Below are 16627 nucleotides of genomic sequence, written 5' to 3'. Positions count from 1 at the left end.
TTAGAGTAACAGTATCATATGTTATAATAATTTATCATGCTACCGTATGTTTTGGGCACAATATATAAAGTAATGTAATGTCAATTATTTGGGACAAACCAATATTTATTAGAATTCAGAGGGTGGGAAATACACATAGCCACTAGTTTAATCACTAAATATAAGATATTTCCTTTTAAGTGATCACTGATAGTAATCATAGAACCATTTCTCAGTACTCCTTTGTACCAGCAAATATTATTATACTTATATTGTGGAAACTGAATTAACACACTAGCAAATGTACTGATAAATTGAGTAATATATTCCCTGAGACACTTGCTCCCTTTAAGAGACTGAACCCAATGTTCACAGGTAAATTTGTGTTTATTTTAGCTAGGTAGTTATTAAATAGTTAATAACTATTTACTAACTAATCTACCTAGTTAAAATAAATACAAACTTACCTGTAAAATAAAAATAAACCCTAAGCTAGATACAATGTAACTATTAGTTATATTGTAGCTAGCTTAGGGTTTATTTTATAGGTAAGTATTTAGTTTTAAATAGGAATTATTTAGTTAATGATAGGAATTTTTATTTAGATTTATTTTAATTATATTTAAGATAGGGGGTGTTAGGGTTAGGGTTAGACTTAGGTTTAGGGGTTAATAAATTTAGTATAGTGGCAGCGACGTTGGGGGCGGCAGATTAGGGGTTAATAAATGTAGGTAGGTGGCAGCGATGTTAGGGGCGGCAGATTAGGGGTTAATAATATTTAACTAGTGTTTGCGATGTGGGAGTGCGGTGGTTTTGGGGTTAATATGTTTATTATAGTGGCAGCGTCGTTGGGGGCGGCAGATTAGGGGTCAATAAGTGTAGGTAGGTTGCGGCGACATTGGGAGCAGGAGATTAGGGGTTAATAAATATAATGTAGGTGTCGGCGATGTCGGGGGCGGCAGATTATAATATATATATATAGATATATAATATATATATATTATAATAAATGCAATGGCTGGTCTTACAATTAATAAATGCAATGGCTGGTCTTACAATTAATAAATGTAATGGCTGGTCTTACAATTAATAAATGCAATGGCTGGTCTTACAATTAATAAATGCAATGGCTGGTCTTACAATTAATAAATACAATTGCTGGTCTTACAATTAATAAATGAAATGGCTGGTCTTACAATTAATAAATGCAATGGGTGGTCTTACAATTAATAAATACAATGGCTGGTCTTACAATTAATAAATACAATTGCTGGTCTTACAATTAATAAATGCAATGGCTGGTCTTACAATTAATAAATGCAATGGCTGGTCTTACAATTAATAAATGCAATGGGTGATCTTACAATTAATAAATGCAATGGCTGGTCTTACAATTAATAAATGAAATGGCTGGTCTTACAATTAATAAATGCAATGGGTGGTCTTACAATTAATAAATGCAATGGGTGGTCTTACAATGAATAAATGTAATGGCTGTTCTTACAATTAATAAATGCAATGACTGGTTTTACAATTAATAAATGTAATGGCTGTTCTTACAATTAATAAATAAAATGGCTGGTCTTACAATTCATAAATGCAATTGCTGGTCTTACAATTAATAAATGTAATGGCTGGTCTTACAATTAATAAATGTAATGGCTGGTCTTACAATTAATAAATGCAATGGCTGGTCTTACAATTAATAAATGTAATGGCTGTTCTTACAATTAATAAATACAATGGCTGGTCTTACAATTAATAAATGCAATTGCTGGTCTTACAATTAATAAATGTAATGGCTGGTCTTACAATTAATAAATACAATGGCTGTTCTTACAATTAATAAATACAATGGCTGGTCTTACAATTAATAAATGCAATTGCTGGTCTTACAATTAATAAATGTAATGGCTGGTCTTACAATTAATAAATACAATGGCTGTTCTTACAATTAATAAATACAATGGCTGTTCTTACAATTAATAAATGCAATGGCTGGTCTTACAATTAATAAATGTAATGGCTGGTCTTACAATTAATAAATACAATGGCTGTTCTTACAATTAATAAATACAATGGCTGGTCTTACAATTAATAAATGCAATTGTTGGTCTTACAATTAATAAATGTAATGGCTGTTCTTACAATTAATAAATGCAATGGCTGGTCTTACAATGAATAAATGCAATGGATGGTCTTACAATGAATAAATGTAATGGCTGTTCTTACAATTAATAAATGCAATGGCTGGTCTTACAATTAATAAATACAATGGCTGGTCTTACAATTAATAAATGCAATTGCTGGTCTTACAATTAATAAATGAAGGCCGAAACGATCGTCTGGGGTTGCTGTGTTCCTTGTTCAGAGAGGAATTGCCTGGTATTTCGGCGCTGGACTGACCGTAATAGGCGGGATCAGACTGATATACTACAGGAAATTTCTTCTCTGTGAAAAGCATTACTGGGCTAAAAAGCTGCACCCAGGTGGTAAATCGCCATAGAACAGGCTAACAATGGTATTGAGCCAGTTGTTCGTTCCTGTGAGTGCACTTCTCTCTGTATGTATTTAGTCTCCCTATGGGAAAAAGGGGCAACCAGACGTGGACTCCTTGCTCAGTGTGCTTAGAGGAATATAGCTACACCTCACTGACGAGGCCCAATAAAGGCCGAAACGATCATCTGGGGTTGCTGTGTTCCTTGTTCAGAGAGGAATTGCCTGGTATTTCGGCGCTGGACTGACCGTAATAGGCGGGATCAGACTGATATACTACAGGAAATTTCTTCTCTGTGAAAAGCATTACTGGGCTAAAAAGCTGCACCCAGGTGGTAAATCGCCATAGAACAGGCTAACAATGGTATTGAGCCAGTTGTTCGTTCCTGTGAGTGCACTTCTCTCTGTATGTATTTAGTCTCCCTATGGGAAAAAGGGGCAACCAGACGTGGACTCCTTGCTCAGTGTGCTTAGAGGAATATAGCTACACCTCACTGACGAGGCACAATGAAGGCCGAAACGATCGTCTGGGGTTGCTGTGTTCCTTGTTCAGAGAGGAATTGCCTGGTATTTCGGCGCTGGACTGACCGTAATAGGCGGGCTCAGACTGATATACTACAGGAAATTTCTACTCTGTGAAAAGCATTACTGGGCTAAAAAGAAGCTGCACCCAGGTGGTAAATCGCCATAGAACAGGCTAACAATGGTATTGAGCCAGTTGTTCGTTCCTGTGAGTGCACTTCTCTCTGTATGTATTAATAAATGTAATGGCTGTTCTTACAATGAATAAATGCAATGGCTGGTCTTACAATGAATAAATGCAATGGCTGGTCTTGCAATTAATAAATGCAATGGCTGTTCTTACAATTAATAAATGTAATGGCTGTTCTTACAATTAATAAATGCAATGGCTGGTCTTGCAATTAATAAATGCAATGGCTGTTCTTACAATTAATAAATGCAATGGCTGTTCTTACAATGAATAAATGCAATGGCTGGTCTTACAATTAATAAATGCAATGGCTGGTCTTGCAATTAATAAATGCAATGGCTGTTCTTACAATTAATAAATGCAATGGCTGTTCTTACAATTAATAAATGCAATGGCTGGTCTTACAATGAATAAATGCAATGGCTGGTCTTGCAATTAATAAATGCAATGGCTGTTCTTACAATTAATAAATGCAATGGCTGTTCTTACAATGAATAAATGCAATGGCTGGTCTTACAATTAATAAATGCAATGGCTGGTCTTGCAATTAATAAATGCAATGGCTGTTCTTACAATTAATAAATGCAATGGCTGTTCTTACAATTAATAAATGCAATGGCTGGTCTTACAATTAATAAATGCAATGGCTGGTCTTACAATTAATAAATACAATGTCTGGTCTTACAATTAATAAATGTAATGGCTGGTCTTACAATTAATAAATGCAATGGCTGGTCTTACAATTAATAAATACAATGGCTGGTCTTAAAATTAATAAATGTAATGGCTGGTCTTACAAATAATAAATACAATGGCTGGTCTTACAATTAATAAATGTAATGGCTGGTCTTACAATTAATAAATGTAATGGCTGGTCTTACAATTAATAAATGCAATGGCTTGTCTTACAATTAATAAATGTAATGGCTGGTCTTACAATTAATAAATGTAATGGCTGGTCTTACAAATAATAAATGCAATGGCTTGTCTTACAATTAATAAATGCAATGGCTGGTCTTACAAATAATAAATGCAATGGCTGTTCTTACAATTAATAAATGTAATGGCTGGTCTTACAAATAATAAATGCAATGGCTGGTCTTACAATTAATAAATGTTATGGCTGGTCTTACAATTAATAAATGCAATGGCTGGTCTTACAAATAATAAATGCAATGGCTGGTCTTACAATTAATAAATGTAATGGCTGGTCTTACAAATAATAAATGCAATGGCTGGTCTTACAATTAATAAATGTTATGGCTGGTCTTACAATTAATAAATGTTATGGCTGGTCTTACAATTAATAAATGTAATGGCTGGTCTTACAATTAATAAATGTAATGGCTGGTCTTACAATTAATAAATGCAATGGCTGGTCTTACAATTAATAAATGTATAACAGCTGGTCTTACAATTAATAAATACAATGGCTGGTCTTGCAATTATTCAATTCAACCTTTTTAATTTACACCAAAATGTGTTCATTAGGGATGAATAACAAAAACAGTTAATAGGGCATTGGGAGGATGTTAAATGATTATACTAATAAGGGGAACCAATAGGATAAAGTGTAAGCGACTAAGAACCTCCAATACTTTATTGTTCTCTTAGGACCAACAAACCATCAGGTAGATTTTAGTCTCAGCCTGTTTAGTAGCAGCACTGTGTCTGTGTAAGCTGAGTTTTGTTTGCTTAATTAACTAAACAGGGAACACAGTGTTATTTACCTTATGAATTCCAGTAAAATACACAGAAGAAAAGGCTCACTGCATTCTAGTTATATCTACAAGTGGCAGACAGATCCATCAGTCCCAGGTAGCACAACGTCTAGAGCCAGCCCTGGTTCAAAGATTACATATTTTGATAATAAAAATGTGATGTTCCTTGCACCAGTGCAGAGGATGGTGGCAACAAGAGAGGTATCTATGGATAATATATGGCGTGCAGGGCGCTGTTTTCTCAAAAATGAGTATCTTGTCCCTTACAGCAATAAAACAAACAAATTATCACCTGAAACATCTGCAGGGTTAATCAGCTCATACAGAATTAGGACTCACCTGTGCTGAAGGAACACTGACCGTCCTTCTCTGGAGTTGGATTTTCTGTATTTTCTTGTTGATCTTTCTGTCTACTCACATTCTCATACATCATCTCCAGCTGCCCTGACTCATTATCTTCTGAGCTTTCTGTTGCAGGAAAATAGCCAAGGAGTCAATGATACTGGTAGCATTTTTTGAGATTTACTAATGTGTCAGACTTTATGTACAAAGAGGTATAAAAAAAAAACTATCTTCAGTAAGAGAGCTATTGTGTAATGTTAGAATAGACTTATAAGCCAGCCTCTAGATTCCTTTTTCATGGGTTATTTTTTATATTACTTTTTACAGTATTTTATTTTAGGATAAGAGAAGAAGCTTAGATTAGGGGGTTCTTGCTGGGGGGTGTCTGTTGAGGGGAGTTTAGTACTGTAGGGAGATCTGGTAGTTAGAGGGTTAGTTGAAGTGGATGTTCTTGCAGTTAGGGGGCTAAGTGCTTTGGGGTTCTGGAAGTTAGGGGTTATTAGTTGCAGTGGTGGTCCGGTGGTTTGAGCGTTAAAGGTACAGTCTAGGCCAAAATAAACTTTCATGATTCAGATAGAGCATGTAATTTTAAACAATTTTCCAATTTACTTTTAGCACCAAATTTGCTTTGTTCTCTTGGTATTCTTAGTTGAAAGCTTAACCTAGGCGGTTCATATGCTAATTTCTTAGACCTTGAAGCCCACCTCTCAGTTTGCATTTTAACAGTTTTTCACCACTAGAGGGTGTTAGTTCACGTATTTCATATAGATAACACTGTGCCCGTGCACGAGAAGTTATCTGGGAGCAGGCACTGATTGGCTAGACTGCAAGTCTGTCAAAAGAACTGAAAAAAGGGGCAGTTTGCAGAGGCTTAGATACAAGATAATCACAGAGGTTAAAAGTATATTATTATAACTGTGTTGGTTATGCAAAACTGGGAAATGGGTAATACACAGATTATCTATCTTTTAAAACAATAACAATTCTGGTGTAGACTGTCCCTTTAAGTGCAGTGGGGATCAGGTAGTAAAGGGGTTAATGCTATGGGGGTCTGTCAGTTGGAAATTTAAGTTCAGCAGTGTCTGGTATGTGAATAGAGTCCTGTACATCTGTAACAGTATTCACTGCTCTTTGGTGTTTCTCTCATGTGTAACTCTCTTATGGTATGTGATTATAGCCCCTGTATATCTGTAACACTATTCACTGCTCTCTGGTGTTTCTGTCCTGTGTAACTCTCTTATTGTATGTAAATAGAGTTCTGTACATCTGTAACACTATTCACTGCTCTCTGGTGTTTTTTCCTCTGTGTAGCTCTCTTATGGTATGTGAATAGAGTCCTGTACATCTGTAACACTATTCACTGCTCTCTGGTATATCTCCCCTGTGTAACTTGCTTATGGTATGTGAATAGAGTCCTGTACATCTGTAACACTATTCACTGCTCTCTGGTGTATCTCTCCTGTGTAACTTGCTTATGGTATGTGAATAGAGTCATGTACATCTGTAGCACTATTTACTGCTTTCTGGTGTTTCTCACCTGTCTAACTCTCTTAAGGTATGTGAATAGAGTCCTGTACATCTATAACACTACTCACTGCTCTCTGGTGTTTCTGTCCTTTGTAACTCTCTTATTGTATGTAAATAGAGTCCTGTACATCTGTAACACTACTCACTGCTCTCTGGTGTTTCTCTCCTGTGTAACTCTCTTATGGTATGTGAATAGAGTCTTGTACATCTGTAGCACTATTCATTGCTTTCTGGTGTTTCTCCCCTGTGTAACTCTCTTATGGTATGTGAATAGAGTCCTGTACATCTGTAGCACTATTTACTGCTTTCTAGTGTTTCTCCCCTGTGTAACTCTCTTATGGTATGTGAATAGAGTCCTGTTCATCTGTAACACTACTCACTGCTCTCTGGTGTTTCTGTCCTTTGTAACTCTCTTATTGTATGTAAATAGAGTCCTGTACATCTGTAACACTACTCACTGCTCTCTGGTGTTTCTCTCCTGTGTAACTCTCTTATGGTATGTGAATAGAGTCTTGTACATCTGTAGCACTATTCATTGCTTTCTGGTGTTTCTCCCCTGTGTAACTCTCTTATGGTATGTGAATAGAGTCCTGTACATCTGTAGCACTATTTACTGCTTTCTAGTGTTTCTCCCCTGTGTAACTCTCTTATGGTATGTGAATAGAGTCCTGTTCATCTGTAACACTACTCACTGCTCTCTGGTGTTTCTGTAATGTGTAACTCTCTTATTGTATGTAAATAGAGTCCTGTACATGTGTAGCACTATTCACTGCTTTCTGGTGTTTCTCCCCTGTGTAAATCTCTTATTGTATGTGAATAGAGTCCCTGTACGTCTGTAACACTATTCACTGCTCTCTGGTGTTTTATCTCTATTTTGATCTATGGGAATTGAGCATATGATTGTTGGCTTTTAAATAATTATTGTATTTATTGTGATGTTATTTCCAATGTCTTATTTTTAATGTCTTGTTAATTGCCATGTGATGTTCAATCCTTATCAATACTTGATATCATTCTTACATTTATAATTAACTAATGACATATACTACAACCTGCCCTGATCTCACTACAGCCCGCTATAACCAAACTCTCTCCTCTGCATTAGACAAACTTGCCCCTCCCCATCTGTGCAAAACCCTAAATGACTCTTCTCCACATTTAACTCTCTCCTCTACCCACCTGCTCCACCCCCCCATCTGTCTTTAGTGCTCAAGACCTGGCAGACTACTTTTTAAACAAAGCACGTACTATCCGAAGCAACATCCCAGTTCACTTCTATCCACAACCTCTATATCACCCACTCCCTCAACCTTTTGGCACTTAGAGAAACCAGCTCTCCACTTAAGCCACACCCCAAGGCCTGGAAACAGGCAAGGAGGTGGTGTGGGCATTTAACTTTCCTCTGTTTGCACCGTTCAACAAATAAAACCCATCTCTTCCCTCACATTTTCTTTCTTTGAAATTCACATTATTCTATCTTCTCTCTCTATGTGTTGCTTTTACACAGGGCCATCCTTTGCATTTGTGGGGCCCTGGGCAGGATACATTTGTGGGTTGGGGCCCTTCTTCCTAATGCTATTATTCCCCTCCCCTGTATGCCTTGCCACTTGTATGACCCACTCCTGTGCCAACATTCAGTGATACCAATATAAAGAATAACACAAAATATTTGACCTCATGATGCCATAATAAGCCTCACCTCTGACATTGCAGGGCCCACCAAGGAGCAGGGCCCTGTGCGGGTGCCCCTCTCAACCTGCCCTAAAGGCAGGCCTGCTTTTATATATATCGCCCCCCTTAGCTCCTCAACTCAATTACTTGATAATTTTTGGCCTGGCTACCTTATTTCCTCTCCTCATACATCCCTGCTCTCATTCTTTGGGATTTTAACCTCCCTATTGACAATCCCAATGCCCCTACTGCTGCTTTTGCAAAAACAAAAACTTCTCCAGCTCACTTCCTCTTATGTCACTAAGGTCTGACTCTCCCACCTCCCTTGATCTGATTTTCAGCTATTGATGCACTCACTGAAACTTCACAAATTTCCCTCATTTCTTAAACCTGCACTAGTCACACCTATCCTTAAAAAATCTTCTCTCGATCAATCATCCCTATCCAACTACCGCCCTATTCTCCTACTCCCCCTCGCCTCCAAACTTTTGGAAAGGCTCGTATATACACGTTTATCACATTTCCTCACATTAAACTCCCTCCTTGATCCATTGTAATCTGGATTTCACCCAAAGCACTCCACAGAAACAGCAATCACTATGGTTACTAATTACAGCAAAATCAAAAGGCCACTTTCTCTGTTAATCCTTGTCGATCTGTCTGCAGCCTTTGATACTGTTGAAACCCTCCCTTACTCCAAACCCTCCAATCCTTTAGCATCTGCAACATATCTGTCTTGTGGGTCTCCTCCTACCTGTTTAACCCGGATCTTTGGTGTAACTTGGTCCCCTTCTCTTCTAAATGTATACATTATCCTTAGGTTCCTTAATAAAGTCCCATGGGTTTCAATATCATTTGTAAGCTGATGATACGGAAATCTACCTCTCTGCACTAGACGTATTCCCTTCCTTACTAACTTGTGTCACTAACTTCCTTTCTACTATTTCATCCTGGATGTCCTCTCACTACCTTAAGCTAAATCTCTCCAAAACTGAGCTCCTTATTCCCTCTCTCACTTCCAAAATCTCTATCCCCAACTTTCTGTAACTATTGATAATAGCATTATTACCCCAACCTTACATGCCGAATGTCTTGGGGTCACACTTGACTCAATCTCTATTTGACTCCCCATATCCTGTCATTGGCCAATTCCTGTCGCCTCCACCTCAAAAACATCTCCAAAATTCGCCTCTATACCCTTGTCTCCCCTAATTACTACATTGCATATTAAACCCATGTTTAAAGTGCTGAGGAATCTGTTGGTGCTCTACAAATAACTGATATTAATAATAGTACAGTTATTTCACAATGAAGCGCAGTGGGGGTTTTGCAGTTAGAGGGCTTTAAGTATAGTATATAGTGTTTGAAAGAATATTAAATTAACTTATATATTACAGAATTTAGTTAATGTCTTTATTAGTTATTATTTAAATTTGTGTTGGTGGTCGTGCGTTATTCATTTTTGTACAAAACACAGAATAATGAAAAATGTCTTAATTTTTGCATTCATCTGAAAACAAATGTGTATCTCTAATTTCTACCACGCATAAAGAAACAGTAACTGTTTCTTTCAATCAACATTATTTTTTTAGTGCTGTGTACGGTTTTAACACTTCACTTAATCCAGGCTCTAATACATAAGCAATGTCTGTGTATTTACAGGTTACTTTATAACACCAGGGGCGCGATCCGATATAGATCGCAGTTTGCGGCGCAAGCGAGGGAACCGGCGTCGCCCGCAGTTTCAGCTCGCAACTCGAGCTATCCCATATAAGTCGCCGTCAGATGCTAACGTGCCGTAAGTCTGACAAACCAGCGATGTCCAGAAATCTGCGCAAGTACAAATTTCTGCCGTCGCCAGTGACTTGCGGCACGTTAGAAACTGCCGGCGCCTATAAAACCTGACTAAAGTCTAAAACACCCGCACTGTCTAACACGCCTCCCTAACATAGCCCGACAAGTCTAACACGCCTCCCTAACAAAGCCCGACACGTCTAACCCTCTATCCGCTATCCCCCCTCACTATCCTAACAATAAAAAAGCTATTAACCCCTAAACCGCCGCTCCCGTACCCCGCCGCAACCTAATAAAGTTATTAACCCCTAAACCGTCGCTCCCGTACCCCGCCGCCAGCTATATTATATCTATAACCCCCTAAAGTGAGCCCCTAACACCGCCGCCATCTCTATTAAAATTATTAACCCCTTATTTAATCTACCTACCCCGCCGCCAGCTATATTATCTATATTAACCCTAAGTATATTATAGTTAATATAGGTATTACATTATATATATTAAGGTAGGGAGATCTTCAGGGGGGTAGTGTTAGGCTTTTTTAAGGGGGGTTTGGGTGGTTTTAGAATAGGGGTATGTGGGTGGTGGGTTGTAATGGGGGGGGGGGTATTTGTATGCAAAAGAGCTGAATTCTTTGGGGCATGCCCCCACAAAAGGCCCTTTTAAGGGCTGGTAAGGTAAAGAGCTTTGAAATTTGTTTAATTTAGAATAGGGCAGGGAATTTTTTTTATTTTGGGGGTTTATTATTTTATTAGGGGGCTTAGAATAGGTGTAATTAGCTTAAAAATCTTGTAATCTTTTTTTTCTTTTTTGTAATTTAGTTTAGTTAATTTAATTGTATTTTTAGATAGATGTTTGTAGTTTATTTAATTTATTGATAGTGTAGGTGTATTTGTAACTTAGGTTAGGATTTATTTTACAGGTAATTGGGTAATTATTTTAACTAGGTAGATATTGAATAGTTAATAACTATTTAATAGCTATTATACCTACTTAAAATAATTAACAATTTACCTGTAAAATAAATATTAACCCTAACATAGCTACAATGTAATTATTAATTATATTGTAGCTATCTTAGGGTTTATTTTATAGGTAAGTATTTAGATTTAAATAGGAATATTTTAGTTTATAAATGAATTAGATTAATTTAATATAAATTTAGTTAGGGGTGTTAGGGTTAGATAGAGTTAATATAGTTAATATAAATACTATAGTAACTATATTAACTATATTAACCCTAATAGGGTTAGGGGCTCACTTTAGGGGGTTATAGATATAATATAGCTGGCGGCGGGGTACGGGAGCGACGGTTTAGGGGTTAATAATTTTTATATAGGTGGCGGCGGTGTAAGGGGTCAGATTAGGGGATAGATAAGGTAGATGACAGCGGTGTAAGGGGTTCTAATTAGGGGATAGATAAGGTAGATGGCGGCGGTTTTAGGGGCTCACAGTAGGGGGTTAGTTTATGTAGATGGCGGCGGGGTCCGGGAGCGGCGGTTTAGGGGTTAATAACTTTATTAGGGATTTCGGGGGGGGGGGGGAATCGCGGTTGACAGGTAGATAGACATTGCGCATGCGTTAGGTGTTAGGTTTATTTTAGCAGATCGCGGTTGACAGGGAGATAGACATTGCGCATGCGTTAGGTGTTAGGTTTATTTTAGCAGCCAGTTTAGGGAGTTACGGGGCTCCAATAGTCAGCGTAAGGCTTCTTACGGCTGCTTTTTGTGGCGAGGTGAAAATGGAGTAAGTTTTCTCCATTTTCGCCACGTACGTCCTTACGCTGCATATTGGATACCAAACTGTGCGGGTTTGGTATACCTGCCTATAGCCCAAAAAACTACGGGCGACGGCAGAAATATACGCACGTAACTTCTAGGTTACGCCGTATATGTGATACCAAACCCACGCAAATATTGGCGTCGCCGGCTTTTGCGGGCGACGATTTTTATCGGATGGACCCCTAGATTCACTGAGCCACACACCGCTTTATTTGCTGTATGGAACAAGCTTCCACTAATCGTTTATTGGGTGGCCCTGGGAACTTCATTTAATCAACCTCAAATGTGTATCATTTCAAGGGGTTGATCACAGTCTTGCACTGGTTTTCAGCCGAACATGGGCCGGTATTGGGTCGATACCAATCCATTAGAAAAATATATATTTTATATATATACAGTAACTAACATTAAAGAGATTTATAAGAGGAATTTGACATGCACATCAGTGTGTATGTATTCCCCTTAGGCACACACAACAAATACTATTAACTTGCTATTCAAATTCCACCTTTACATACTTTTAACAATGTCAAATAAAGGGACATTGAAATTATATTGTATCTATGTATTGTATATATCTGTAATGAAACTCTACTGTCCAACTTATTATATAGATTTGAATAATGTGACATGAACTGGGAAATGATATCATGTAGACAGTAAATATTTAAAAAATACTACTACTACTAATAATAATAATATGTACTAGAAAAAGCATATTTAAACATTTAGGAGATACAAAAAGTACAAATTGTTTTTTAAGATTTTTCACATCATAATCATCATAATATACAATGTAGCTGTGGACAGCAGCGAGTACCTATCTGATAAGACACAAGCCGGTATCACCCCCCTCACCATACACATAGCTACCTGGTTGCCTGGAACCTCTTACAGGAGCTTTAGTGAACCTCAGGTCAGCATAGGTCACAGCACCAGCCATATCGCCCGGTGACCAACTCTCTCTGTGTGTGAGTGGTGTTATATAGCAGATGAGGAAGGAAATAAAGTGATAATCCGATGCTGGTAAATATCAGAGACAAAAGGGGAAATAAAGCGCAGATGTGCTCAGTCAGGCACTTACATGTGGGGGATATTAATGAGAATAACCACATAGTACAACATGGAAGCTGAGAATCTCAGAGTCAGACAGTTATTGTTTTTTTATATTTTATACAATCTTACAGTTAATTTGCCTCTACATACTATACTGTTATTAGATGTAAACTAACACAGCACGTATTTGTATTTTATACAATCTTACAGTTAATTTGCCTTTACACACTATACTGTTATTAGATGTAAACTAACACAGCACGTATTTATATTTTATACAATCTTACAGTTAATTTGCCTCTACATACTATACTGTTATTAGATGTAAACTAACACAGCACGTATTTATATTTTATACAATCTTACAGTTAATTTGCCTCTACATACTATACTGTTATTAGATGTAAACTAACACAGCACGTATTTATATTTTATACAATCTTACAGTTAATTTGCCTCTACATACTATACTGTTATTAGATGTAAACTAACACAGCACGTATTTATATTTTATACAATCTTACAGTTAATTTGCCTCTACACACTATACTGTTATTAGATGTAAACTAACACAGCACGTATTTGTAATTTATACAATCTTACAGTTAATTTGCCTCTACACACTATAATGTTATTAGATGTAAACTAACACAGCACGTATTTATATTTTATACAATCTTACAGTTAATTTGCCTTTACACACTATACTGTTATTAGATGTAAACTAACACAGCACGTATTTATATTTTATACAATCTTACAGTTAATTTGCCTCTACACACTATACTGTTATTAGATGTAAACTAACACAGCACGTATTTATATTTTATACAATCTTACAGTTAATTTGCCTTTACACACTATACTGTTATTAGATGTAAACTAACACAGCACGTATTTATATTTTATACAATCTTACAGTTAATTTGCCTTTACACACTATACTGTTATTAGATGTAAACTAACACAGCACGTATTTATATTTTATACAATCTTACAGTTAATTTGCCTTTACACACTATAATGTTATCAGCACGTATTTATATTTTATACAATCTTACAGTTAATTTGCCTTTACACACTATACTGTTATTAGATGTAAACTAACACAGCACGTATTTATATTTTATACAATCTTACAGTTAATTTGCCTTTACACACTATACTGTTATTAGATGTAAACTAACACAGCACGTATTTGTATTTTATACAATCTTACAGTTAATTTGCCTTTACACACTATACTGTTATTAGATGTAAACTAACACAGCACGTATTTATATTTTATACAATCTTACAGTTAATTTGCCTCTACACACTATACTGTTATTAGATGTAAACTAACACAGCACGTATTTGTATTTTATACAATCTTACAGTTAATTTGCCTTTACACACTATACTGTTATTAGATGTAAACTAACACAGCACGTATTTGTATTTTATACAATCTTACAGTTAATTTGCCTTTACACACTATAATGTTATTAGATGTAAACTAACACAGCACGTATTTGTATTTTATACAATCTTACAGTTAATTTGCCTTTACACACTATAATGTTATTAGATGTAAACTAACACAGCACGTATTTGTATTTTATACAATCTTACAGTTAATTTGCCTTTACACACTATACTGTTATTAGATGTAAACTAACACAGCACGTATTTGTATTTTATACAATCTTACAGTTAATTTGCCTCTACACACTATACTGTTATTAGATGTAAACTAACACAGCACGTATTTGTATTTTATACAATCTTACAGTTAATTTGCCTTTACATACTATACTGTTATTAGATGTAAACTAACACAGCACGTATTTGTATTTTATACAATCTTACAGTTAATTTGCCTTTACACACTATACTGTTATTAGATGTAAACTAACACAGCACGTATTTGTATTTTATACAATCTTACAGTTAATTTGCCTCTACATACTATACTGTTATTAGATGTAAACTAACACAGCACGTATTTATATTTTATACAATCTTACAGTTAATTTGCCTTTACACACTATACTGTTATTAGATGTAAACTAACACAGCACGTATTTGTATTTTATACAATCTTACAGTTAATTTGCCTCTACATACTATACTGTTATTAGATGTAAACTAACACAGCACGTATTTATATTTTATACAATCTTACAGTTAATTTGCCTTTATTTTATACAATCTTACAGTTAATTTGCCTCTACACACTATAATGTTATTAGATGTAAACTAACACAGCACGTATTTATATTTTATACAATCTTACAGTTAATTTGCCTTTACACACTATACTGTTATTAGATGTAAACTAACACAGCACGTATTTGTATTTTATACAATCTTACAGTTAATTTGCCTTTACACACTATACTGTTATTAGATGTAAACTAACACAGCACGTATTTGTATTTTATACAATCTTACAGTTAATTTGCCTTTACACACTATACTGTTATTAGATGTAAACTAACACAGCACGTATTTGTATTTTATACAATCTTACAGTTAATTTGCCTCTACACACTATACTGTTATTAGATGTAAACTAACACAGCACGTATTTATATTTTATACAATCTTACAGTTAATTTGCCTCTACACACTATACTGTTATTAGATGTAAACTAACACAGCACGTATTTATATTTTATACAATCTTACAGTTAATTTGCCTTTACACACTATACTGTTATTAGATGTAAACTAACACAGCACGTATTTATATTTTATACAATCTTACAGTTACACTATACTGTTATTAGATGTAAACTAACACAGCACGTATTTGTATTTTACACAATCTTACAGTTAATTTGCCTTTACACACTATAATGTTATTAGATGTAAACTAACACAGCACGTATTTATATTTTATACAATCTTACAGTTAATTTGCCTTTACACACTATACTGTTATTAGATGTAAACTAACACAGCACGTATTTATATTTTATACAATCTTACAGTTAATTTGCCTTTACACACTATACTGTTATTAGATGTAAACTAACACAGCACGTATTTATATTTTATACAATCTTACAGTTAATTTGCCTCTACACACTATACTGTTATTAGATGTAAACTAACACAGCACGTATTTGTATTTTATACAATCTTACAGTTAATTTGCCTTTACACACTATAATGTTATTAGATGTAAACTAACACAGCACGTATTTGTATTTTATACAATCTTACAGTTAATTTGCCTTTACACACTATAATGTTATTAGATGTAAACTAACACAGCACGTATTTGTATTTTATACAATCTTACAGTTAATTTGCCTTTACACACTCTACTGTTATTAGATGTAAACTAACACAGCACGTATTTGTATTTTATACAATCTTACAGTTAATTTGCCTTTACACACTATACTGTTATTAGATGTAAACTAACACAGCACGTATTTATATTTTATACAATCTTACAGTTAATTTGCCTTTACACACTATACTGTTATTAGATGTAAACTAACACAGCACGTATTTATATTTTATACAATCTTACAGTTAATTTGCCTTTACAC

The 16627-nt window shown here is 35.4% G+C and overlaps 1 protein-coding gene across 1 annotated transcript in view; it reads right to left on the bottom strand.

The window, feature by feature from the left end:
* The window catches only part of LOC128646839 (B-cell differentiation antigen CD72), a 90285-nt gene extending 77316 nt beyond the window's left edge, over nt 1–12969 (bottom strand). The window contains exons 1-2 of the mRNA XM_053699638.1: nt 12897–12969; nt 5248–5376 (exon numbers count right to left, since the gene is read on the bottom strand). Coding sequence (XP_053555613.1) covers nt 5248–5376; nt 12897–12966 — 199 coding nt within the window. The 5' untranslated portion in view covers nt 12967–12969. The remainder of the gene's footprint in view (nt 1–5247; nt 5377–12896) is intronic.
* Nucleotides 12970–16627: the final 3658 nt, after the last annotated feature.

This window comes from Bombina bombina, chromosome 2, assembly GCF_027579735.1.
Source record: "Bombina bombina isolate aBomBom1 chromosome 2, aBomBom1.pri, whole genome shotgun sequence".
In the NCBI taxonomy this organism is placed as follows: domain Eukaryota; kingdom Metazoa; phylum Chordata; class Amphibia; order Anura; family Bombinatoridae; genus Bombina; species Bombina bombina.
This window is presented reverse-complemented; position numbering and strand designations above follow the sequence as displayed.